The sequence below is a fragment of the Neofelis nebulosa genome, chromosome 6 (assembly GCF_028018385.1).
Source record: "Neofelis nebulosa isolate mNeoNeb1 chromosome 6, mNeoNeb1.pri, whole genome shotgun sequence".
In the NCBI taxonomy this organism is placed as follows: Eukaryota; Metazoa; Chordata; class Mammalia; order Carnivora; family Felidae; genus Neofelis; species Neofelis nebulosa.
In genome coordinates, this window is record NC_080787.1 from 35,409,722 (window position 1) to 35,436,750 (window position 27,029).

General features: G+C 46.0%; 1 protein-coding gene across 7 annotated transcripts; it reads left to right on the forward strand.

Annotated features, from left to right (window-relative positions):
* BRD2 (bromodomain containing 2) lies at window positions 1–12,030 on the forward strand. Of its 7 annotated transcripts, none has more exons than XM_058733512.1 (13): window positions 1–403; window positions 2,977–4,295; window positions 5,929–6,232; window positions 6,845–6,982; window positions 7,504–7,642; window positions 7,732–7,946; window positions 8,050–8,424; window positions 8,941–9,069; window positions 9,371–9,622; window positions 9,752–10,017; window positions 10,529–10,833; window positions 11,056–11,178; window positions 11,283–12,030. In XM_058733512.1, the coding sequence occupies exons 2-13, from the start codon at window positions 4,267–4,269 to the stop codon at window positions 11,420–11,422; spliced, it is 2,415 nt and encodes an 804-aa protein (XP_058589495.1). In that variant the 5' UTR covers window positions 1–403; window positions 2,977–4,266; the 3' UTR covers window positions 11,423–12,030. The 7 variants fall into 7 exon arrangements, with proteins under 7 accessions (XP_058589495.1, XP_058589493.1, XP_058589497.1 ...); XM_058733510.1 differs by lacking the exon at window positions 1–403 and adding an exon at window positions 891–1,030; XM_058733514.1 differs by lacking the exon at window positions 1–403 and adding an exon at window positions 1,675–1,811.
* The last annotated feature ends 14,999 nt before the right edge of the window (window positions 12,031–27,029 follow it).

The following is a 27,029-nucleotide window of genomic DNA, read 5'->3' on the forward strand; positions in this document are numbered from 1 at the left end:
GGTCGACGACAGCGGGATAGGAAGACGGGGATATGGAGAAGCAGCGGCATTAGAACACCATGGGTCTCTGGAGCTAGGCCAAGGCCATGGGGCCTCCTTGGTCCCTGGCGCGACCCCCAGAAACCTTCGGAAAACTGGTCCTCGTGGAGGGGGGCAAAGGGGGATGGCTGGCACGTGACCTGGGTCAGCCAATCTGGGTGTTGCTGACGTGGCGGCGCGGTCCCGATCATCTCCCCACCCCCCAGCTCCGTCGGGAAGGGAGGGGCTGGGGGTTACGCCCCCTCCCCCAACACAGCTTCAGTTTCCCGGGGGGGTGACACCCCGGATTACATCCTCCTTCCCCCTCCCCCCGCATCAAGCCGAGGGGAACGTGGGCTCCCCCCTGGAAGATTCCAGGTTCCAGGTGAGAAGGGGCCCTTGGGGGGCGGGGATGTTGCTGGTTATTTAAATGCTTAACCAATGGTGGGGAGTCGGGGGGGGGGGTAATTCTTGGGGTTCAGAGAAGAACCTGAGTGTGGGAGGGTTTGTCCTTCAAACAGTTTACAGCCAATGGGAGCTTGGAGGGGGGGGGGGGGCGAGAGCGGGAGAGGGCCCCTCATATGGGGGAGGGGAATGGCCAACCTCATGCCTCCATACCAGTTGGAGGGCAAAGGGGCGTGGGGGCGGTGTGTCCCCCCCAAACCATTCGTCCCCTGGGGGTAGAGGAGTCCAGAGCCAGGTGAGGCTTCCTTTTGACGGCCGGAGGGAGGGGTGACCTAGTGGGCTGAGGTGTGGGAGTGGTGAATGTATTTCCTACTCTTGGGATGTGAGTGGGCAACCCGGGTTGTGAACTGAGATTGTTTCCGGGCGCCCACTCCCTTTCTCTCCAGAGACTCTGGAAGGAGCATTTCTGTGCTTTTGTGTCAGCGGTAGGAAGCTCGCAGTCATCACATGGCATGCTGGAGGTTACGCTTCGAGTCGCTTATCGAATTTGTGTGCATTCACGTGGACACGGCCTGTGGAGCCTTCTGCACAAACCTTCGTTGCCTTGGTGGGGTCTTAGCTCAGCATGTTGCCCCAGGCTGGGGAGGGCTTACAGGCTAAAAGCTTGGGGTTCGCTTGAGAGCAGAAACCCAAACCCTAGGTGGGTGCTGGGAGGGCGGTAGAAAGCGTGGTCTGAGACAGGAGGGAGTGAGGCTTAGGACCTGGAATGATTTCACAGCTCACAAGGTTTCGGGTTTCTCCAGGGTGGCGTCTTTTGCCTCCTTCGTCCCTTCCCCCATTCCTGAACAGTTCTCTCCTTGTGTACTGCGGGGGAGGGAACGGAAAGGAGGGAAGAGTTACTTTTCCAAATTCCTGACTAGCTGTTAGCCTCCCCTGTGACTCATGTGGGGGAAGGGAGGATTGGGAGGGAGTGGGGAGCAGTGATTTTCCGGAATGCAGGAAAGTAAGCCAGTCGCTTTCGAAGACCCAGAATCTTCGCAACCTCCTAAATTTTTCTTCTCGGCTGGCCCCCTAATGGGCCTCTGCAAACTTGCGAGGCCTCGGCCGGAGAACTGCAGATTTAGGAGGCTGGGCCACTAGGGGGAGGGGAATGGGGGGGAGGGGAGAAGGCCTCTCAAAGTTGCTGTGTCATTGCCCTCCCTGCTGCAGCCACCCGCGCCAGCCCGCATGTACTTGTGGGGCCGAAGCCTGATCCCTGCGTGGGGGAGGGCGGTAGTAATAGGGGAAGAGGCTTCCTTCCCGGTGTGCACTTCCCCCCGCAGGGTTTGCCCGACTCGGGTGGTCGAGAAGACGTGAGATTGGCGGCCATTTTAGACGCAGTAACCGAGGTTAGGGCTCAAGAGCTACTGCGAAAGGAGGAAGGGTGATGTGGTTGGAGCGCAAGGACCTAGGCCCTCACGAGCTTTTCCGGGGTGGTGGCCTCTTATGTTCGTTGATTTACATTAATTTCTTTTCTCAGATATGCAGTCTGTTTTCTATCTTGGTATCCAGAGAAGGGGAGATGGAGGGAGAAGGAGACCTCCCGCTCCATCCCAGGTTGGGGATAATTCACTCCCATAAGGGGACGAGGGTGGGTGGGCCCAGAGATGGCTTGAGAGATCTTGGCCTCATTGTAATTCTGGCTCTTTATTCCTAAGTAGTCTAACCTTATTCAGGTAACTAGAGTGTGGGGAAGACTTGGTGGGTGGGTTGGGGGAGGGGGCGAGACTGAGCTCCCAAAATGGCTCCTGCCCCTCCTCGGAGGCGGACGGCCCAGGGGGGAGGGGAGGAGGGGAGAGAAAGAGGGGGAGGGCTAGTCTGAGCCGCTGCCGCCGCCTCCTCCGCTCGCCCTCCTCCCTGGCGCTGACCGATGGACCAGCCGCTCCGTGGGGAGGACTCCGGACCCTGGTGGGGGGATGGGGGAGCCCTGCCGCCCCCATGGCGGTGGGACCCTAATAGGGGGGTGTGGGCCTGCCCTCGGGGTTGGGGAGGGCCGGGAGCTTGGGGAAAGGTCTGAGCTCGCCAGGAGGGGGAGGGTGTTCACCCTGATTCGCCCCTCACAGGACTTGCTTTTTCCGCTCTGAGCCAGGCACCGGAATGAAGTTTAGGGAGGAGGTGGGTTTCGATTTCTAGAGTATATCGGTATGTTTGGAGCTCTTTCTCCCACTAAGGGCTGCCGGGATTTTGTCGAGCAGGCAGATACTTAATAGTTAACTGAAGGTATGAGCAGGGAGGGATTGGAGAGGTGCTTGGGTGCAAGTTTTGGGAACGTGTTCTAGATTTGGTTGTGTTGATAAGCCTTTGGGAGCCCAGATTGTTAGTGTTTTGCCTTTGTTTTTCGATTTTTTGAACTGGGGAAAGACGGGGAGGCTTCTAATAATGCGGCAGGCCTGTATTTTTGATTGTGGAGTACGGGAACGGTAGATCCCTTCTTTGTTACTTCTGGGAACCCTTAGTTATTTGCCAGAGAAGCAGGCCGCGCGTTCTAAGATGGCGTCTTCTTCCTCGTTTCAGATTCTTCACTGCAGCGGCGCCTCTGCCGAGAACAACAACCCGCCGGGCGTCCTGCGGCCACACCCTGGCGGGCCCAGGCTGGTTACACCCACGCGGCCCCCTCCGGTCCGGTCGGTGTGGCCAATGGAGGAGCTACGAATGGCACGACCTGCCCGAGCTTGGCAGTCGCCGGTGGTACCGGGCTTGGACGCCTGGGAAGACTTTGTTGGAAGGGGAGGCGGGGAGAGGGTGCTGCACCCATGCCAACCTGTTTCCCTGGAGTCGCCGAACCACAGCGCAGCCAATTGGCTCAAAGATGTGGCGGGTTGCCTGTTCCCTATGGGTCTATGCGGCACTCTTCTGCCTAGTGACTGACACCTTGGAAATGAAGCTTATGACGTCATCGCTCCAGTCAACCAATAGAAAGCGCTCCCGCGGAGAGGTGTTCCTCCCCTTTCGACTCTGCTTCTTCACGCGCGTGAGCGAGCGTGCGCGCGCGGAGGGGGTGGGGGAAATCTCGAGCACGGTGGCGCGCATGAGCGACGAAGCTCCTCCTCCCTGCCTATATATAAAGGGCTGGCGCGGGGCTCGGCGGCGCCATTTCGCGCTGGAGTGGAGCAGCCTCTAGAACGAGCTGGAGGATTCTGCGTACTGATAGAGAGCCTTCGAGTCGTCGGGGGCCGCCATTGCAATCCACGTCCATCCGTTTGGAAATGGCCTTCGTCTCGGCCTATGACCGGCCCCGGCGGACAGTGCAGACCCCATAGAAGCCCCCGACGCTCCCCTTTTTCGGGCCCCGCCCAATCCTCGGAGTCTGTCCACCCCCTCTACTCCGCCCTCAAGAGGATTTCAAAGATGGAGGCGGCGGCTCCCTAAACCACTTTTCGTGTTCATCCGCCTCCATCCGAGATCGAAACGGGACCTCGTCCGCTGCGGGCAGTCCCAGCAGGAAGAGGGGATCCTTGCAGATGAACAACGGGCAATATTGACGACGGTGTCCGGGATTGGGGGCCGTCCTAGTGTTTGAGGAGTCTGTCCCCCCTCGCTCGCCCGCCTCTGCTGAGGCCGCCGCCATTTTCTCACCGTCCGCCTCCCGCGGAGCGCGCCAAGCTGCTGGGAGCTCCTCGAGAAGCAGCGAAGAAGACTGTTTTCGCGCCGGCCCGGCGGGGGGGTTATCGCCTGGAGGGCCAAGGGCAGCGGCCCTCCACCCCCCCCCGCACTTCCCGGGTTATGCTGGACCGGGCGGTAAGGGGAACCGAGGCCATCCGGACTTTTCGCGGCTGAGGGCAGTGCCGGTTCCCCGTCGTCAAGATGCTGCAAAACGTGACTCCCCACAGCAAGTACGTCCCCGCGATCCGCGTGTGGGAAGGGGACGTTGGGTTGCGGCACGGGAATGTGGGACGTCGGGTTCTGAGGGAGGACGGAACCGACTCTGGCGCGATGCTGGTTCGCGGCGCGACTGTTAGCTCTCGGGGGCTCGCGGGGGGGGGGGGGGTGGCGGTTTGGGAACGGTGGTAGACGGCCAGACACTGCGTATGGCGGGAGTATAGGTTGTCCATTTATACGTTAGTTTTCCCGCCGTGGTCCAATCGTGATGTAGCCCGGCAGAGCTAGGTTGGCAGCGTAATGTAATGGGAAAAGACGTTGAGTGGGTTGCCGGTCCTGCGGGTGGTGGGTCTGTCGTCTAACAACGGTTTGTCATAGGTCTTTTGGGGTGTTTCGTGGCCACATCTGATCTTATAGGGTTGCCATGGTGATAGAGCCTCAGCCTGGCTACGGAGATTCCCACAGTAGGGTAGAGGCATTACTTTTGGCTATGGGTTGTTCTGCCCAGACTAGGTCATTGAATTTGTCTTTAAGTGACCGGGTCAGTTTTGGGTCGGGGGTTTGCGTGCGTTTTGTTTGGAGGGGATGTTTTTGATGGCTTTGAGACTTTCGTTTGGGCAAGAGGGTGGAGCTAAGGATTTTTTAGTCCAGCTCTGCGGATGTAAACAATGAGATCTCGGTGTAATGTCTACAGTCTTAGGTCCTAGGGAAACACCGGGTCCGGAGGAGTACCAAAGAGTGTAAATTTGAATCGCTCTTGGCCACTGATTTCCAGAGTCTGGTGCTAGAGTGGGAGCCGTTAATTTTATTTTTTTGGCGGGGTCAGGCGTGTTCTATCACTCTTGGGCTGGAACTTGCTGACCTTGACTGGGGATTGGGCCGGCTCTGTATTTGAGTTCTTTGGGGAAAAGAGATGAATTTGAATAATTCTGGGGTCTGGTAGCTGTGTTTTTCCAGACTATGAAGTCTGACAAATGCTCCCTTCCTTGTCGGAAATTTTAAGTTGGTAAGGTTTTCCGTTAGATTTTTGGTTCATTTTCTGCTTTAAACTAAGCAAAGCTTGTGGGGAGGATGGTGATCTCTTGTGCCCAGATGGATTCTTAGGTGTTTCATCAGCATTTTATGAAATTTTCTCCCTGTTTTGTTCCCTTCCTCTTTTCTCTTTTCACCCGTTTCCCTCAGGCTCTACCACCATGGCAACCACCTAGCCCCTAGTGAGGAGGAAGCTTGGGTTTTGAGCTTCTCAGCCCCACCCATTTTGCTTAAGTCCCATCCCCTAAAGCTTGTGGTGTTCAGATGCTATGCTGTGCTTTATCAGAAACCATTGGGAAGGGTTTTTTTTTTTCTCGTTTAAGTGGAAGTGCAGATGATAAGAGTTTTCAAGAGTCCAGAAGGGGGGCTGGGAATAGGTGTACTAAAAATGGAGGAACCAGAGGGGGGTGGGGGGGTGGGGCAAGAACAAAAGCTCCACAGACTGTTTGGATATTGGTTGTGGTTAAGAATAATTTCCATAAGTTTGATTACTTCTCACTAAGTTCCAAGCCTGGATTTATTGGGTGTATAGTGTAACTGGCTGTACTGGGTTTTGTTTTGTTTTGTTTTTTTTCCATGAAATTGCCACATCTAATTATGTTTCCCATTTCACAGGCTCCCTGGGGAGGGGAATGCAGGGTTACTGGGGCTGGGCCCAGAGGCAGCAGCACCAGGGAAAAGGATTCGAAAGCCCTCCCTGTTGTATGAGGGATTTGAGAGCCCCACAATGGCTTCAGTGCCGGCTTTACAACTGACCCCTGCCAACCCACCACCCCCGGAGGTGTCCAATCCCAAAAAGCCAGGACGGGTTACCAACCAGCTGCAATACCTGCACAAGGTGGTGATGAAGGCTCTGTGGAAACATCAGTTTGCATGGCCTTTCAGGCAGCCTGTGGATGCAGTCAAACTGGGTCTGCCGGTGAGTAGGGATGGGATATTGGAGTGGGGGGAGGCATTGGGAATGAAAAAGAATGTGTGTGAGTGGAGGTGGGCTGCTTAGTGTAGGTGCTGCGGCCCCTAGGGAGTTCCCATCTCTCTCCTGTAGGGCAGATAGCCACCAAATTTCTGGATTCTTGGTCCTTTGTGATTATTGATCCAACAGCTTGCTATCTTGGCATCTCTCATTGTGCCCTCCATGTGTCCTTCCTTAACTTTTGTGCCCTGGCTCCATTTTACAGATTCCCACCCCAGGTTGGGAGAGGACCACGGTGGCCAAAATTCTTAGCTTCTTCCTCTCCCTCATGCAGCCCATGGATAGCCAGCCCCAGAGGTAATGTCACAGGATGGGAAACCTTCCAGAGTTGGGAGGGAGGTGGGTGGTTAGAGAAGGGCACTAGGGGCCTCCCAACGGGTGCTAAGAATCCCATTCCATTATTTTTCTGTCCTTAGTTTAATTGGGGCCGCAGTTTAGGGGACTACATACTTTGATGCATAGGGGGTGTGTATGTGCGTGTTTGCTGGGGTCAGTGGTTTGCCTAGGAAAACCAGCATTTATTTTTCGTTGGTTCTGACCTAGCATTTCTTTCTTTAGGATTATCACAAAATTATAAAGCAACCTATGGATATGGGTACTATTAAGAGGAGACTTGAAAACAACTATTACTGGGCTGCCTCAGAGTGTATGCAGGATTTTAACACCATGTTCACCAATTGTTACATCTACAACAAGGTGAGTTTTTCTGTGTGTTTATTAGTAGATGGAGAGAGAATGATTCTGATATTGTTAGATACTTTGCTGGCATAATGTTTGTTTTTTACTGTGGAAGGTATTTTCAGAGTAGGGAGGATCTAGAAAATCTGAACTCTAAAGGATAGCACTGAACACAAGTGATGTGGCTTCAGAGATCTATAGTGGTAAAGGTTATTTAAGTAGAACATTTTCATACTTGGGGATGGTGGCCCTGTTTCTCAAAGAGAAACCTCCAGAGAGCTGAGTTGAGCAGAATCTATTCTCCTTGACGTTCTCATTCTCTTATTTTTTGAGTTTTTTTTCTTTACTGCATTTTGAGGGACAGAATTGGGGAAGAACATGGAAATAAGTGGCCCAGTGTAGGTAATTTTCAGTACTTGATGACAGAGATGTCTGTCTGAGCAGATGGGTAGTTTTGATATTTGGGTCTAGGAATTCCTCTCAGGAAAATGGTTTGTCTTTAGCTGGCATTTGAACCTTTCTGTTTGTGTTCCCTGTAGCCCACTGATGATATTGTCCTGATGGCACAAACATTAGAAAAGATCTTTCTACAGAAAGTAGCATCGATGCCACAAGAGGAACAAGAGCTTGTGGTGACCATCCCTAAGAACAGCCACAAGAAGGGGGCCAAATTGGCAGGTAGGAAGAGTGGCAGGCAGTTTTGCTAATGGAGACCAAAAGATGGAAAAGGTAATAGAACTAATCTTTTTTTTTTTTTTTTTTTTAAGCACTCCAGGGCAGTATTACAAGTGCCCATCAGGTGCCTGCTGTTTCTTCTGTGTCTCACACAGCCCTATATACTCCACCACCTGAGATACCTACCACTGTTCTCAACATTCCCCATCCGTCGGTCATCTCTTCTCCCCTTCTCAAGTCTTTACACTCTGCTGGACCCCCACTCCTTGCAGTCTCTGCAGCTCCCCCAGCCCAGCCCCTTGCCAAGGTAACAGATCTGTGGATTTCTTTTGGGCGTTGGGAAGGGAAAAGACTCGGATGAGGTGGACCCTGGAGTAAAAGGCTCCCATCTTGTGTGTTTTTTTCTGCAGAAAAAAGGCGTAAAGCGGAAAGCAGATACTACCACACCTACTCCTACAGCCATCCTGGCTCCTGGTTCCCCAGCTAGCCCCCCTGGGAGTCTGGAGCCTAAGGCAGCACGTCTTCCCCCTATGCGTAGAGAGAGTGGCCGTCCTATCAAGCCCCCACGCAAAGACTTACCTGACTCCCAGCAACAACACCAGAGTTCCAAGAAAGGAAAGCTGTCAGAACAGTTAAAACATTGCAATGGCATTTTGAAAGAGTTGCTCTCTAAGAAGCATGCTGCCTATGCCTGGCCTTTCTATAAACCAGTGGACGCTTCTGCTCTTGGCCTGCATGACTACCATGACATCATTAAGCACCCCATGGACCTCAGCACTGTCAAGGTACCCACTGCATGGGGCAGATGGGATGCTCAGGCAGTGATTGGAACTTTGGGCTCAATAAAAACAATCGGTCACTTATGGGCATACAGCAGTCTTGATTCTTGGTATTTTATTTTTTACAAAATGGTAATGGAGCAGAAGGCTAAGTACTTGATAATTAAGTTTGTATTTCTTGGAGTTTCAAACTGTATGGTGAGTTCTGTCTTTAGATCAATCCTATCCATGTACGTTTAAGTCCTACTTTGGAGCATTGGGTTAGGGGAGTATGGGGTTGGAAGGATAGTATAGTCAGAGGCCACTCACCCCTATCACTTAGAAATGGTTTTTTTTCTAGATGTAGATATTTCTTCAACCCACCCAAATTTCTTTGACTTCAAACTTGAACCCCAGGGCATAGATCTTTAAGGTCATCCCTATTGTGCTCTCAAGAGAGGGCTACTCTTGTGGTGTCTGGGGTTGGCAGGGAAAGGTGAGTCTCCCTGCCTGTGCAGCTTCTGATGCTGCCTCCTTCTGCAGCGGAAGATGGAGAATCGTGATTACCGAGATGCACAGGAGTTCGCTGCTGATGTGCGGCTTATGTTCTCCAACTGCTATAAGTACAATCCCCCAGACCACGATGTTGTGGCCATGGCACGAAAGCTGCAGGTGAGTGGCACAGTTGAAATTTGAAGAACAAATGGGTCTGGGCAGAGGTTTTGTCATTTGCTACACAATCTCATTATGAGGATCTCTCAGTATGCATTGTTAACAAACTGGAACTATACCAACTATATCACTAATTGGCTGGGTATAATCAGGGCACAATTTGCTGACTGAGTGGAGTCTGCTTGGAATTCTCTTTCCTCTCTGCCCCTCCCTCACGTGTGCCTTCTCTCTCAAATATACTCAAAAAAATACCAAGGCACAATTCACTAGCATGGTTTTGAATGTGCTTTTTTACTCCTAGGATGTATTTGAGTTCCGTTATGCCAAGATGCCAGATGAACCACTGGAACCAGGGCCTTTACCAGTCTCTACTGCCTTGCCACCTGGGTTGGCCAAATCCTCTTCAGAGTCCTCCAGCGAAGAAAGTAGCAGTGAGAGCTCTTCTGAGGAAGAAGAGGAAGAAGATGAGGAGGATGAAGAGGAAGAAGAAGAGAGTGAAAGCTCAGACTCTGAGGAAGAAAGGGCTCATAGATTGGCTGAACTACAGGAACAGGTATTTTGTCACTATAATCAGTTTATTTTGTAAGACATTGGTGCCCTGTTTTTGCCCTTTTTTTTCTCTAACTCCTTTTGATTCTACTTTATTTTTCCCATGGTGCACCTGATTTCTTTTTTTGTCCAGCTCCGGGCAGTACATGAACAACTGGCTGCCCTGTCCCAAGGCCCAATATCCAAGCCAAAGCGGAAGAGAGAAAAAAAAGAGAAAAAGAAGAAACGGAAGGCAGAGAAGCATCGCGGCCGAGCTGGGGTTGATGAAGAGGACAAGGGAACTCGGGCACCTCGCCCATCTCAGCCCAAGAAGTCCAAGAAAGCAAGTGGCAGTGGGGGTGGCAGTGCTGCTACACTAGGTCCCCCTGGCTTTGGACCTTCTGGAGGAAGTGGCACCAAGTAAGTTCTGAGAGGGTGAGAAGCACAGATGGGCTTGGCTATTTCTGTAATCTCCAGGGGAGGATGCTTTCTCCCACTCTTGCCGAGTTTTATCTAACCCAGAGGGCAGCACAGCTTTTCTGTAAGTGGTCAGGTGTAACAGATTTTTGTCTGGTGTCATGCAGAAGCAGCAGCCAAAGACCACATGGAAGCATAGGTATGACTGTGCCAATAAAAGTTTACTTGCACAAAACAGTTGGCAGGCCTGATTTGTTCCCTAGTTTGTTCCTTTTCTCCATACCAGTCTACACAATTCTTGTTTTCCACAGTGGGGTGGGTTAGTAGCGTTTTAGGGAGCAAAAAGATGGATTCGGGCCAGTATACCAATGTCTAGTTCTCAAAGCCCAGATTAAATGTAAAATGCTTGGCCTGTATAATTCCGAAAGAGAGTTTGGATTACTGAATTGGACAGTGGGAATGTGTTGGGAGTTAGTGATGCTTCTCTAATTGACAATTTTTTTTTTGCCTGTAGACTGCCCAAAAAGGCCACAAAGACCGCTCCACCTGCCCTGCCTACAGGCTATGACTCAGAGGAAGAAGAAGAAAGCAGACCCATGAGTTACGATGAAAAACGGCAGTTGAGTTTGGACATCAACAAATTACCTGGGGAGAAATTGGGTCGAGTTGTGCACATAATCCAGGCCAGGGAGCCTTCTTTACGTGACTCAAACCCAGAAGAGATTGAGATTGATTTTGAAACCCTCAAGCCATCCACACTTCGAGAGCTTGAGCGCTATGTCCTTTCCTGCCTAAGAAAGAAACCTCGGAAGCCCTATAGTGAGTATGAAATAAATTGTACCACATTAATCTAGTAATTCTCATGTAGTTGGAGAAGGGGTAGTGAGCCGGGGATGCTTGATGCACTCATGATTGTCCACTTCCAGGGAGGCGGGATATGTTTGTCACTTCCTGCTCTTCAAGAAAGGAACTTGAGAACAACACTAGGTGCACTACAACTAGATACTTGCAATCTTAGGCCTGAAATGTTTCTTTTTCTAGCCATTAAGAAACCTGTGGGAAAGACAAAGGAGGAGCTGGCTTTGGAAAAGAAGCGGGAACTAGAAAAGAGGTTACAGGATGTTAGTGGGCAGCTCAATTCCACCAAAAAGCCCCCCAAGAAAGGTGAGTATCCTGAAAGCTAGCACAAATTTGCTATATTCCCCTCTAGTCTTCTTGATAAATGGAGATCAGACTTCTACTCTTTAACCTTCAACCTTATTCTGCAGCAAGTGAGAAAACGGAGTCCTCCTCGTCGGCACAGCAAGTAGCAGTGTCACGCCTCAGCGCTTCCAGCTCCAGCTCAGATTCCAGTTCCTCCTCATCATCATCCTCTTCTTCAGACACCAGTGATTCAGACTCAGGCTAAGGGGCCAGGCCAGATGGGGCAGGAGGCTCCGCAGGACCGGACCCCTAGACCACCCTGCCCCACCCTTTCCCCCCTTGCTGTGACACTTCCTCATCTCATCCCCCTCCCCCCCACTGTAGGAGAGCTGGCTCTGCACGGGGGAGGGGTGCAGGGACATTTACTGAAGGAGGGACATAAATGGACAAAATAAGATTGAGTTCCCAGCCACATTGAGAGTGACCTCTTGGGCTTAGAGCCCCATTCAAAATGACTGGGGTGGGGCAGGGGTACAGGGTGGGAGTGGGCAAAGGCCCTGATACGGGGTTACCTGAGGCCATAGCTGCCCTGTTCACTTGTAAAGGCCCTGTTTTGAGGTTGTTTGTTCTAATTTATTTTAAGCTAGGTAAGGCTGAGGGGTGTGGGGCCATGGTCCCCTCAGCCTCCATGGGGAGGGAAAAAGGGGGAGCTCTTTTTTTACGTTGACTTTTTTTTTTTCTACTCTGTTTTCCCTTTTCCTTCTGCTCCATTTGGGGCCCCTGGGGGTTTCAGTCATCTCCCCATTTGGTCCCCTGGATTGTCTTTCTTTGTCTGTTGATTCTAACTTGTAAATAAAGAAAATATTATTCAAATTTTGAGTTACCTTAATAGCGTTTGCTTTTGTAGTGTTACAAAAGGAGCATGATATAATTGAGAAATTTGAGGAAAATATTCCTGAGGCGACAAAACAGAAGAGCCCTCCTATAGTTGGATTGTCTCTTAGTTTTTAAACCAGGTTGGCTGTTCCTGTGGTAAATTCATCTGCTTTTTGTAAAGTAATCCTTAGAAATAATCTTCATAGGTTTAGAACTCAAGATAGGTTCTGAGGTTTTCCTCTTTAGTGCTCTATGTGGATTATTTCCTGAACACACAAACCAAATGTAAACAGAATGGATGGTAGCCAATGGCAGGTATTTTTTTTATGTTCTGCATCTGACTTGAGAAGGCAGTTGTGCTTGCTTTTGAAATTTGCTCCTTACCCTCAAATTCCAGATTTACAGAGCCCTGCAGTTTATTAATAAAATGCAATCCAGCAATTTTTGCCAAATTCAGATGATAAAAACTCATCTTCAGGGCACCTGGGTGGCTCAGTCAGTTGGCCATCCAACTTCAGCTCACATCATGGTCTCCTGGTTCATGGGTTCAAGCCCCATGTAGTCCACTTCAGATTCTGTCTCCCTTTCTGACCCTTCCCCACGTGGCATGCACTACTACCCCCCCCCCCCCAAAAAAAAAAAAAACAAACCTTAAACCTCCATAAATTTAATGCCCTGTCTTAACGAGAGACCGTATATAGAGTTCAGGGTACTGTGATACATGGGTTCTGGAACTGGGGACTAACGACAAAAGTAAAAGACCTTTATAGCTTAGTATAACAGACCATCATAGCAAACTTGATGTAAAGTCTGGAAATTGTTAATGTAGAGAAAATGGTCTATTCTGCCACAAGTGTTGCCAGAAACAAGGTGTAGGGTATAATCTGGTTTGGAGAAGGTAGAGAAGATTTTGGAAGCAAATTCTATAGCAAGGGGTTTTCCACCCTTACCACCTACTAAGTCTCCAGTAAGGCTTTCTTAAAATACTGTAATAATTTCGGGATACTGTCTTTATGAATTCTCATTAAATTGGGGTTTGGGCAATGTTTGGAAGTTCAGGAGACAGTGATGCACAAGTTAGGGTTGAGAACCACTTTTTGAGATTTTTGGAAAGCCTTTAAAGGAGAGGAGACCCCTGATTTGGCCTTCAGCCAACTTAATTGTGGAACTCAGTAACTCTGGATTTCTTTGAGCTCTGGTCCTCATGAGGAGTGATAGAAAGAAAAGATTTGGGAAATTTGGACACTTGTTTTTTAATGTTTATTGTGAGAACATGAGCAGGGGAAGGACAGAATCCCCAGCAGGCTCTCGTGCTCCTGGTGTGGAGCCTGACATGGGGCTTGATCTCATGAACTGAGATCATGATCTGAGAGCCAAAATCAAGAGTTGGAACTTAACCAACTGAGCCACCCAGGCGCCCCTGGACATACTTTTTTAATTGGCTTATTTTTGAGAGGAAGTGGGGGAGGGGCGGAGGGGGAGACAGAATCCCAAAGCAGGTTCCATGCTGTGCTGTCAGTGCAGAGCCCAACATGGTGCTTGAACTACGAGATCATCACCTAAGCCAAAATCCAGAGCAGGACACAACTGATAGAGCCACCCAGGAAACTGAATGTTCTAATAAAGTTTGTTGTAGAGGTAGGATAGGAATTAAATCTAAGAAGGAATAAATAAACATTGAGATGATGCATGTCTATATGTGCAAGATTACATCTTGTTTCAAAAATACAAGGTTTGAGTTGGATTAGTTTGGGGGAGGCTAGTTGCAGAATCTTTTTTTTTTTTTTTTTTTTTTTTTTAATGTTTATTCATTTTTGAGAGACAGAGTGAGAGCGGGGGAGAGGTAGAGAGAGAGGGAGACACAGAATCCGAAGCAGCTCCAGGCTCCAAGCTGTCAGCACAGAGCCCGATGCGGGGCTCGAACTCAATGAACCGTGAGATCATGACCTGAGCTGAAGTCAGACGCCCAACCGACTGAGCCACCCAGGCACCCCCAGAATCTTAAGGCAGTATGGCTGCATCCCCTTCTGTGCATGCACTCCTAAGACTTTTATTATAGTCTGGGAAAATGAATTTTAACCATCAAAAGGTGAGTTTCCAATGTGTCTTTGGTGGTACCTTAGTATACCTCAACCTAAACTGAGAACACCACTAAAGGCAGTTAAGCAAAGGTGAGGGAGCTCATTGCCTTGATTGCAGAACAGCCAGAGATAGACCTGTGTTAACACCTCCCACCCTGCCACATTGGGCCATTTGCAAATGTGTATGGATTTCCCAAGACTCAGGTTTTTGGTAATCCTTGCTGTGGTCCCTGACCTTTGCTTCAGTTTGGGCCGTTCTGTCCTTTGATTTACTTTTAACCTTAGATTAATTTACTGATCCAAGTACTGATCCAAGTACTCTATCCCATAGTACCCTTTCAGCATGTTATTAAATTTCAGGAGTCAGATTGAGTGCTACCTTGGTTGAAATTCCTGTCTTCCAGCATAACCAATCTCCAGCCTGACTAGAGGGACACAAACGTGGAGCCTTCCTGTGGGTGTTCCTCCCGTGCTCTTCCCAGTTCTTGAAGCCATGGGTTCTACTGCCTCTAATGGCTCCTGTGGGAGCTTTTATTCAGTCAACATTTTCTGGACTCCCCGGCTTGCCTCTTATTTTTCAATAAACTATTAGGTCAATAGACCTAGACACTGCCAAAGTCGGGTGATGTGGGGTGAAAATAGAGAACAAGCCCTGCCTGCCTTCACGAAGCTTGCTCTGTCAATAGAGTTGAATTACTAACTCTCATGGTACATGGTGCTGATGGGCTCCAAGATAAGGGCATGACAGTCGTCCCAGACACTTAATCCTTACTGTATGCCACTGGTAGGGAACTGATCTGATGTTTCGATGATCTCACATCTTTGCTTCTTTCCCCTTTCCTGGATCGTAAGCTTAGTTCAAGCTCTGCAAAATCCTGCTAGCTGATCTCCAGCACTGAATGGGATAGCTTGCTAGCCCCCTAGTTTATGGGGGTGGGGACAACATTAGGCAACAAATGAGGTTTGTTTTTTGTTTGGTTTTTTTTAATGTTTGTTTTTGAGAGTGCAAGCAGGGGAGGGGTGGAGAGAGGGAGACAGAGGATCTGAAGCAGGCTCTGCGCTGACAGGCTGGCAGCAGGGAGCCTGACGTGGGGTTTGAACTCAAACCGCAAGATCGTGACCTGAGCTGAAGTCGGATGCTCAACCAACTGAGCCACCCAGGTGCCCCCAATCACAGTTTTTAAGAAAAACCATAAGTACTTCTAGCCCCACAATATGCAAAGATTTGTAAAAAGCCTAAAAGGTGTTTATCTGAGAGATCTCTTAGCTCAGATCCATTCTGACATCTCAGAAGGATGAGAAGTGTTGTGCTGTTTCCAGGAGGAGGGGAAACAGGCAGAACATTGCCCGCAGAAAAAATAGTGGAGATAAACTGCAGAATGCTGAAGCAGCATGAATGAAAGGGTGAGTGCTTCCAGGTAAGACCAGAAGGCAGAGCTAGACCAACAGGCAGAGCATTTAGGCCACAATAAAGATGTGAAATTTTATCCTAAAGGCTTTAATTATAGCTCACATTTATTGAACACTCACTATGCCAAACAGTATACACTGAAAACAACTCATTTTGTCTTCATTAGGTCCTATGAAGTAAGTCTAATCTCCATTTAACAGATGAAGAAATGAGGCACAGACGGCTTAAGGAACTTGCCCTAAGTTGCAGCATGAGATAGTGAATGCTGAGGTGGGAATTGAACCCAGCAATCTCTGGCTCCAGGAACTACGAGACACATCTTTTGAATAAATTGCAGCAGGAAGAACCATGTTGGGTGGGTGGGGCATCGAGAAGGAATGAAGAGTGATTATTTAGAAAGCAGTTCCCATAAGAAGATAGAGGTTTGGAGTGGAGAGACGGCAATGTAGATGAAGAGAGTGGAAAAATGTGAAAACTATGTAGAAGATAAAAATGGATGGGATCGTTCTCCACATACCACAGGAAGAGCAGAGTCGTGGAAGTTTGATAGTTCGTTGACTAAAGGCATGCCACCTGGCTGACTGACAGGAGTGAAGGAAACCAACAAGGCTGTCCCAGCAGCTGGAGTTCAGAGGCACTTGTTGCCAGTCACGGAGGGTCTTTGGCGCCCCCTGGTGAGCATAATACCCATGACTTAGTCCTGGATATTTCAGGTATTCTTGTGGCCACCCTCCCATCTTTCTGTTCTTTCCTTCTTACTTTCCTATACTTCAGGTCTTGAAACATGAACTACACCTTATGACACAGAGGTCCTTGTCTCCCTTGACCTCTGAAGCCTCCCATGTGGCTTCCCCTGGCTCTCCTACTTTTCAGACAGCTCCTCTTTTCTTCTCAAAAGCCTACCTCAGCCAACAACTGAGAAGTTGTTGTTCCTCACATTACCTTGCTTGGTCCTCTTCTCCTTTATTTGCACATTTCTAGGCAATTTTACCCATTCTTCTGGAGGCAATTCCCACCCATAAAATCTGTTTCTGTCCAGACCTTGCTCCAAAGTTCCAAGTCTGTTCTCAGCTGCCAAATGGCAATGTCCTGGGGGACTCCTGGCACTTGGTACATGTTCCAAAGAGATCCCATCTTTTCCCACACACACGCCTCTGTGAGTTATCTATTTATGTATCAAGCACTCATAGAGAACTCACTAATGTGCCAGGCACTTACGAGTGCCTTTACGGTCAAGTCCTCACAAGAACACCATGAGTTAGGTACCCATCACCCTTTCGTAGATGAGGACACTGAGGCTCAGAGCTACTCAGGAACAGTTGCACAGTAAATAAGTAACAGAGCCAGGATTATTAATGTACCATCATTCTCCCGGTCACTGGAGCCAGAGCCCAGTGATCTAGATCTAGATCTAGATTTCTCCCCCTCACTCTCCTCCTCTGTTCATCCGTCAAGGCCTGTTGATCCTTCCTCCATCACCTCTCTCCTATCAGTGCCCCTGTGAGGCTGATCTGTCACAACTCTCTGCTCACTGGTTTTCTGTCCACAGTCTCATTTTCATCGTATCCATCCCCCACACTGTAGCTGCCAGAGAGATCTTTCAGAAAAGAAATCTGATCGTGTTGCTTATTATTACCCTTCAGGTTTAAACTCCTTTGCAAGGCCTCTATCTAACCCTTGTGACCTCTACAAGGTTATATTTCTCATTTTCCCTTCCTTGAACTCTGTACTCAACTCAGAGCAAAAGATAGGCCTTCCCAGATTCTCCCATGCTGCTTAGCGCCATCGGGCCTTGGCACATGCTGTCTTCTCTGCCTGGAATATCCTCTTTCCCCCATCAGCAAATCACACATAATTTCGAAGAGCAACTTCTTCCCTCCGCTATAAAGACCTTTCTGACTGCCCCCCCACCTCCCATGATACATACACACAATTTCCAAAGGACCTCATTGAGCTTCTAACTGTATACTACCCACCTCCAATCCGACCACAGCCCTGTCTCCAGACTCCAGTGGGAGTGTCTGGCATTGAGTTAAAGTGGCCTCTCTATTGTAGCTGATCTGCTCACCAGCCTTGGAGGGAGGACTCTCCCTATGAACAATTAAACAACTTCAGTTTTTCAGTTCACACTTAAGCGCTTCCTTCCTCATCAGTTTTACCCCCTATGTCTCTTACATCTCCTTTGTGAGGTGGGAACTGTGTCTTGTTTTTTGTTTGTTTGTTTGTTTGTTTGTTTGTTTGTTTGTTTGTTTGTTTTAAGTAAGCTTCACACCTAATGCAGAGCCCAATGGGAGGCTCGAACTCACGACCCTGAGATCAAGACCTGAGCTGAGATCAGGAATCAGACACTTAACCACCTGAGTCACCCAGGCGCCCCTGTGTCTTGTTCTTTATAACCTTAACCTGCCCAGTGCCTGGGGAAATAATTTAAATATAAGCATAAATGATGGTTAAACTACCTCTTGGCATTTGCATCCATCCCAGGTACCTCAGCACAGATCCCAACAAGAGGATCATCGGCTCTGCCGCGGGGCTGGCAGGCCTGGGAGCTGAGGTTGAGACGGGCGTATCACCGAGGTGTGGTAAAAATAGGGTAACCAGCCACCCCTGGCTTATCCAGGACTGAGGAGTTTTAGCTATAAATAGGGGGAAATCTCAGGCAAATTGGGACAAGTGGTCACCTCATAAATGGGAGACAAAATCACTCTGGCCATACAGGGAGATAGTAAGAGCTAACATACTCTAGGCATTTTCTATTTTCCGAGCCCTGTGCTTGTTACATTACATACATTGTCTCATGATTCCTACAACATATAATGCTTTATCATTAGATTCTGTTATGCCCACTTAATAGAAGAGAAAGCAGAGGCTCACAGAGCCTGAACTTGGCCTGAATCATGGGTTCCAAAGTCCACGTTTCTCTGCTATACCGTGTTGTCTCGGGATTCCATCACCATCAACCACCTTCTCCCCTCATGCCCTGCCCTCTGCCCACCGTGCCAGCAGACCCCTCTCCCTGAGGTACCAGGCCTGTTACTTGCAGTGAGGCCTCACGTCAACCTAAGGTGGCCAAGATAAGCGTAGTTCCTTGTGCAAGTGAGAAGAGCTAGGAAACATTCATACATAATATTCCTCGCTTGTGTTTACCAAACAAGGACATAGCTACTCTCATCAGGTAGGCTAATGTAGGATTTGAGGTTGGAGTAGAAAAGGAATTTATTCTCCAGGGATAAGAATTTTTGCCAGGTGTTGGTTTGAAAAAGGAGTGTTGCTAAAGTACTCTTCTATCAGTTCAACTGTCAGACCTCAGAGAGTCAGCTTCTGTTACGATTTCTGAGACCACGACAATGTAACAGGATTCAATCAATGAATACTTTGTCCTCTTCTGCCCCCGGCAGTGTGTATGTTGGAACTGGCTTCCCCATTCAGGCAGGTTGTAGAGACAGAGAGTTCCTCCGAAAATGATTATTACCTCTCCTCCTGCCTAGTCTTTGCTTCTCACCCAGAGTTGCTACAAAAAGGAGACAGTTTTGCTCATCCCTTTTCTTCTTTCTTTCAAGACAAAAACAAAGACAAACCCAGTTTTTAAGGTTTCCTAAGTTTGCATGTATGCTTTTTTTTTAAAAAATTTTTTAAATCTTTATTTTTGAGAGAGAGACAGAGTGTGAGTGGGGGAGGGGCTAAGAAAGAGGGAGACACAGAATCTGAAGCAGGCTCCAGGCTCTGAGCTGTCGGCACAGAGTCTGGCGTGGGGCTCGAACTCATGAGCCGTGAGATCATGACCTGAGCTGAAGTCGGATGCATGTATGCTTTTAACTCCAACTCCAGGGAAATGAGAGCTGAAAAGTTACTAGGAGAGGGCCAGCAAGTCCTGCATCCCTGTCAGAGGGGACCTTCATGCCCTTTAATGGGACACAGAATGATGGGTGTTCTCCCAGATCCGTGGTTACCATGACATTGTGTTCTATGTTCTTGATTTGAGAAAGAACAAACACTACTCAATCCCCCTACACCCTTTGGTTTCTGTGTCAGGTTTCTGGTTCACCTACTGCCTTCCATAAAGAGTTCTCCTTACTTGGCCCCCAGTTCCCTGGGATCTAGTCAGCGACCTGGTGCTGAGACTGGCCATGACCCTCTGCTTAGATTTCTTCCCCTTAAAATTCTGCATCCTTTTCTGGACTGCATTCCAACCACAGCAACCAAAGCCACTGACCTGCTGTTCTTGAATGCATCTCCCCCCACTCAGCCTGATTCCCCAGTATCCTCCTGCTTTTCCATCATTGTCTGGTCTTGCAAATAGACCCTGCAGAACCCCACAGTGATTTCACCAAAGATTTGGCCAGAATTAAAAGTTGAGTGCAGAGAGAACACTGAGCAGCAAAGGGGCAACTTGGGGGTGGAGAGGCTGGTTCTGAGAGCAGTTCTGTGGGTAGGGGGGTCTGCTTCCAAATATGGGAGAAAAACAAAACAGAAAAAAACTTGCTTCTACAGAGTCTGTGAGAAAGCCAGGGAAGGGAAATTGACACTTGCTGGCTCTTGCTAACTGCCAGGTATTTTGACAGGTACTTCCCTTGTCAGTCCCCACAACATCTCTATCATACATGCATTATTGTTCTTATTTTAGAGATGAGGAAACTCTGACTTAATGTGAAGAAGATCACATTAGCTAGTGAGACAGGATAAGGCTAATTTCAAAGTTTATGTTCTTTCTTCTATACCAAAGGATTGGGGTTATAGTCTCGATATAAGCAAGAAAGGAATTCACAGGTGAAATTTAGAAAACATCCAGAAAAAACATCCAGATAGTAACTCCACCAATCTAAACTGAAGAATGAGGCTAGAGGTACACACACACACACACACACACACACACACACACACACCACACACACCACACAAACACACAAATTTCTATCTATCTACCTGTCTATCTATATCTATATATCTATATCTATAGCTATAACTATATCTGTCTATCATCTATCATATCTGTATCTTTTTCAATGTAGCTTTTCCCCAGTGTTTCTCCATGAGGTAGAAAATTAATTTTTTCACTAAACCCAAGTAATTGAGTTTAACTCAAGAATTACTAGGAAGTGTGAAGACACCCAGACGAAATGAAACCACCTTGTTCCACAAGTATAGATGAGGGAATTCCCAGTGATAGCTTTTTCTGTGTGAAGAGGAACCAGGCTGAGTAGAAATCATTCACTCTGGGCTGAGTAGTATCTGGTGTCCTGAAGCCACCCCCTCAGGCTTGGCTTAAGTATTGGTACCTTGATGAAGGACGAGGTCTATGGGAACCAGAAGGTAGATGATGGAGGACATGGATGCTGTGACAAGATGGACAGGTCCACAAAAGGAAAGTGTGGGGTGGGGAATATCTGGGGTTGTACTGACCAGGTAAGAAGGACAGAAAAAGGATAACAAAAATTAAAGACCAGGAATAAGAATTATGAGAACTTGTTTAGGGTTTTAGAAACTTTGCACGGTCTCCATTTTTACTATTTTTTATTAATCTTGTCTATTTTCTGATTGGAATTGTCAGTAATATCTCAACCATGGATAAAAGTACAAAATTACAAATCATTCTAATATTTTACAGTTCAATTTATTCTTGGTGTTCCTGATTTGACTATAGACACCACTGTAGTAACCTCCGACTACAGAACATGTTTTTTAAAGGACAAGACATTGATGAAGCCATTGTAGGACTCCAGAGATAAAATGACACTGTGCTTTGAACCCACCAATGAAAAAGTGGCTAGAAGAAATGATCAAATTTTATGTAGGTATTTAAATAACCATGTAATGAACAGAAAATTAAAGGCATTACACCATGTTTATTTCATTTTAGTTAAAATCATAGAACAAAATATTAAAATTGTTCATACTTAAATTTATAAAATATCTATTCCAGAGCAGTAATATTCAGTAGGTGACATACATTAACTCATGAGTTCAGGAATCCGGTACGTCTCATTTAATTTTCCACCGCTTTCAAATATAGCATAGCATCACAAACACGCATATGCACACACACATACACGTCTTATTATGAAAATTCTAAACATACAGAAAAGCTGGGAAAAAACACAAAGAATACTTGAACCTAGATTCAACATCCATCAAGATTTTACCATATCTGTTTTAATTATGTGTGCGGTGTAGGGTGGGTATCTGAATCCATTTCAATATAAAGACCTCATGGCATTTCATCTCTAAATGCTTTAGCATAAAGAGGTTTTGCTATGTAACCACAGTACTACAATCATAGTGAACAAAACTGAAAATAATTTTCTAATATCATTGATTACCATGTCTATATTCAAACTTCCCCATTTGTCTCTAGAATGTTTTATATACGTTTTTCCCTAAAGATGTTGTCAAGAATCACCCACTAAATCTGACTGTAATGTCTCTTGGGTCTCTCCTGATACTCCCCAAACCCCCATCTTTTTTCCACATTGTCTTTTTAAAGAGACCAGGCCAGTTGTCTTGTAGAATATTCCACAGCCTGAGTTTGTATGATTGTTTCTTCATGGTTTCATTTGACTTATTCCTCTAATCCAGCGTATCTTCTATAAACTAGAACTTTGAACTAAAGGCTTGGTTATATTCAGATTAAAGATTTTTGGCAATACTTCTTCATAGGTGATGCCACATACCTCCTCAGGAGGTATATATGATTACTGTCTTGTTATCCCATTGTTGACGGAGCCAAGTTTGATCACTGAGTTGAAATGGTGACAGCCAGATCTCTCTCCTCTATAAAGGTATTTTCTCCCTTTTGTCAAAAGCAAACAACCTATGGGCATGATACTTCATTCATCATGATGTGACTCATTAGTTCTCCATCATCTGTTCCCCTAATGATTTTAACATCAGTGATGCCTTCCCTGAATCAATGATCAAATTAGAGTTGTAAAACATTAATTTTTGAATTCTATTTCTTCTACACTTATTGTCTGGCAGTCACACAAAAGGGACAACTTTTCTCATCAAGGAAACCATAGTTTCTTCCGAAAATCAGGGTATATTCTTGTTTTCAAGTACCAATTTTCCAAGTTAGGAATTAGAATATCACATCCAGTGATAACAGAAACGTTTTGTTGTTTGTTTATTTTAGCTTTATCTGATTATTATAAGGGCCTTGTGGGTTTTTAAATATTTGACATGTTTGATTACCATCATTTTTTGATACTTAAATTGTCCCAGATTTGGCCAATGGGAGCCCCTTCAAGCTGGCTGCTCTTTCCTTTTGACAAGCCCCTATTAGTCTTTGAACACTTACTTGTTTTCTGAAACAAGTTTGCTTTGTATTTTCCCTAACCCAGACCTGAAATCAATCACTTCTCTAAGAAGCTCCATTTCCTTTCATTGGGTATTTATTTTTTTTTTTTTTTTTTTAACATTTTTTATTTATTTTTGGGACAGAGAGAGACAGAGCATGAACGGGGGAGGGGCAGAGAGAGAGGGAGACACAGAATCAGAAACAGGCTCCAGGCTCCGAGCCATCAGCCCAGAGCCTGACGCGGGGCTCGAACTCACAGACCGCGAGATCGTGACCTGGCTGAAGTCGGACGCTTAACCGACTGCGCCACCCAGGCGCCCTCATTGGGTATTTAGAAAACACAATCTGTGCACTTGGGATGCTCATTACTACTGAGGTATCGTTGCATTCAGTCTCTTTCATTCACTGGAACTAAGAGATACATATATTTACAAATCATTAATTAAAATTGGCATTTCTAACTAAAATGCAACATTAGTGATTTAATTCAGATGCTTTTTTACATTAAGTTAATTCATTCATAATTAATTAAATTTAATTCAGATACATTAAAAGTCTTGGTTCCTAAAAAAACAAATCTTGGTTCCTAATTACATGACAACAGTAATTACTGATTTGTTTCATCCTATAATATACATAACATAGTTTCAAAATAATAATATAATCTTACTATTAACGATAAAACTACTGAATGACATTCAAGGTTTTGGTAATTCTTTTTGTCCTTAGGATATGTTCCACTAAGAATATATAGTACTGTCTTCTAATATTAATTAAACTCTTTTCTTTGTGTAGTATGTTTCTGTTTGTTTTAAATTTTAAGGGGTTTTTTTGTTCAATTTTTATAAAAAGTGTAAAGTATTTATATATTTCAAAAGTCAATATTCATTTTTATCCTTATTTTCTCAGACTCATTCCCTCAATTCTATTCTCCTCTCCCAACCCCATTTTCATCAATTTTTAGCTTATCCTTCCAGTATAGCTTTTTTCAAATACATACCTCTCTTCTTTCTTACCCCAAAGGCAGCACATACTATATATAATGCCTTTATATCTTGCATTCTCCACAAAATCCTAGAGATCCCTCCATATCAGCTCAAAGAGATCTTCCTCATTCTTCTAACAGCTTTATGTTACCCCATTGTGTGGAAGTACCATTGCTTTTCAACCCTTACTAGACATGTTACCAATCTTTTGCTATTACAAAAAATGACATGACAGTCTTAAAAGGCAGATGACTATATAATAAAGACTGCATGTTTGACATTTCCTTACGCATATTAAAGCATGTTTTCAGGGCTCCTGGTGGCTTATTGGTTAAACATCCGACTTCGGCTCAGATCATGATCTTAGAGTTCAGGAGTTCGAGCCCCACATCCGGCTCTGTGCTGACAGCTCAGAGCCTGGAGTCTGCTTCAGATTCTGTGTCTCCCTCTCTCTCTGCCCCTCCCCCACCCACATTCTGTCTCTCTCTCAAAAATAAATAAATATTAAAAAAAATTTTAAGTATATTTTATGTACACTACCAAAACTGAAACAGGAAGAAATAGAAAATTTGAACAGACCCATAACCTGTAAGGAAATCGAATTAGTAATCAAAAATCTGCCAAAAAACAAGAGTCCAGGGCCAGATGCCTCGCCAGGAGAATTCTACCAAACATTTAAGGAAGAGTTAACACCTATTCTCTTGAAACTGTTCCAAAAATAGAAATGGAAGGAAAACATCCAAACTCTTTCTATGAAGCCGGCATTACCTTGATTCCAAAACCAGACAGAGACCACACTAAAAAGGAGAACTATAGACCAATTTCCCTGATGAACATGGATGCAAAAATCCTCAACAAGATATTAGCCAACTGGATCCAACAATACATTAAAAAAATTATTCACCACAACCAAGCGGGATTTATACCTGGGATGCAGGGCTGGTTCAATATCTGCAAAACAATTAACGTGATTCATCACATCAATAAAAGAAAGGACAAGACCCATATGATCCTCTCAATAGATTCAGAGAAAGCATTTGACAAAATACAACATCCTTTCTTGATAAAAACCCTCAAGAAAGTAGAGGCAGAAGGAGCATACCTCGAGATCATAAAAGCCGTATATGGACGACCCAACGCTAATATCATCCTCAATGGGGAAAAACTGACAGCTTTCCCCCTAAAGTCAGGTCCACTCTCACCACTGTTATTCAACATAGTATTGGAAGTCTTAGCCTCTGCAATCAGACAACACAAAGAAATAAAAGGCATTCAAATCAGTCAGGAGGAGGTCAAACTTTCACTCTTCACAGATGACATGATAGTCTATATGGAAAACCCAAAAAATTCCACCAAAAAACTGCTAGAATTGATTCATGAATTCAGCAAAGTTGCAGGTTATAAAATCAATGCACAGAAATAGGTTGCATTCCTATACACCAACAATGACCCGACAGAAAGAGAAATCAAGGACTTGATCCCATTTACAGTTGCACAAAAAAAACCCATAAAATACCTAGGAATAAATCTAACCAAAGAGGTGAAAAATCTATACACTGAAAACTATAGAAAGCTTACGAAAGAAATTGAAGAAGACACAAAAAATGGAAAAAGATTCCATGCTCCTGGATAGGAAGAACAAATATTGTTAAAATGTCGATACTACCCAAAGCAATCTACATATTCAATGCAATCCCTATCAAAGTAACACCATCATTCTTCACAGAGCTAGAACAAATAAATCATCCTAAAATTTTTATGGAACCAGAAAAGACCCTGAATAGCCAAAGCAATCTTGAAAAAAAAAAAAAACCAAAGCAGGAGGCATCACAATCCCAGACTTCAAACTACAAAACTGTAATCATCAAGACAGTATGGTACTGGCACGAGAACAGACACTCAGATCAATGGAACAGAATAGAGAACCCAGAAATGGACCCACAAACGTATGGCAACTAATCTTTGACAAAGCAGGAAAGAATATCCAATGGAATAAAGACAGTCTCTTCAGCAAGTGGTGCTGGGAAAACTGGACAGCGACATGCAGAAGAATGAATCTGGACCACTTTCTAACACGATACATAAAAATAAACTCAAAATAGATGAAAGACCTCAATGTAAGACAGGAAGCCATCAAAATCCTTGAGGAGAAAGCAGGCAAAAACCTCTTTGATCTTGCCTGCAGCAACTTCTTACTCAACACGTCTCCAGAGGCAAGGGAAACAAAAGCAAAAATGAACCACTGAGACCTCATCAAAATAAAAAGCTTCTGAAAAAAAAAATCTTCTGCACAGCGAAGAAAACAATCAATAAAACTAAAAGGCAACCGACAGAATGGGAGAAGATGTTTGCAAATGACATAACAGATAAACGGTTGGTATCCAAAATCTATAAAGAACTTATCAAACTCAACACCCAAAATCAAATATTCCAGTGAAGAAATGGGCAAAAGACATGAATAGACACTCTCCAAAGAAGACATCCAGATGGCCAACCGACACATGAAAAAATGTTCAACATTACTCATCATCATGGAAATAGAAATCAAAACCACAATGAGATGCCACCTTACACCTGTCAGAATGGCTAACGTTAACAACTCAGGCAACAACAGATGTTGGCAAGGATGCGGAGAAAGAGGATCTCTTTTGCATTGTTAGTGGCAATGCAAGCTGGTGCAGCCACTCTGGAAAACAGTATGGAGGTTCCTCAAAAAACTAAAAATAGAACTACCCTACAACCCAGCAATTGCACTACTAGGCATTTATCCAAGGGATACAGGTATGCTGTTTCGAAGGGGCACATGCACCCCCATGTTGGTAGCAGCACTATCAACAATAGCCAAAGTATGGAAAGAGCCTAAATGGCCAGCGATGGATGAATGGATAAAGAAGATGTGGTGTATTCTCTAAAGAAGACATCCGGATGGCCAACAGGCACATGAAAAGATGTTCAACGTCGCTCCTCATCAGGGAAATACAAATCAAAACCACACTCAGATACCACCTCACGCCAGTCAGAGTGGCCAAAATGAAGAAATCAGGAGACTATAGATGCTGGAGAGGATGTGGAGAAACAGGAACCCTCTTGCACTGTTGGTGGGAATGCAAATTGGTGCAGCCGCTCTGGAAAGCAGTGTGGAGGTTCCTCAGAAAATTAAAAATAGACCTACCCTATGACCCAGCAATAGCACTGCTAGGAATTTATCCAAGGGATACAGGAGT

What these genes read in the sequence shown, in the direction of transcription:
- BRD2 (XM_058733512.1), top strand. Translation starts at nt 4,267, where the DNA reads ATGCTGCAAAACGTGACTCCCCACAGCAA. An exon ending in CCATGGCACGAAAGCTGCAG is followed by an intron (nt 9,070 to 9,370) that starts GTGAGTGGCACA and finishes TTTTACTCCTAG; the next exon opens with GATGTATTTGAGTTCCGTTA. An exon ending in CAAAAAGCCCCCCAAGAAAG is followed by an intron (nt 11,179 to 11,282) that starts GTGAGTATCCTG and finishes CTTATTCTGCAG; the next exon opens with CAAGTGAGAAAACGGAGTCC.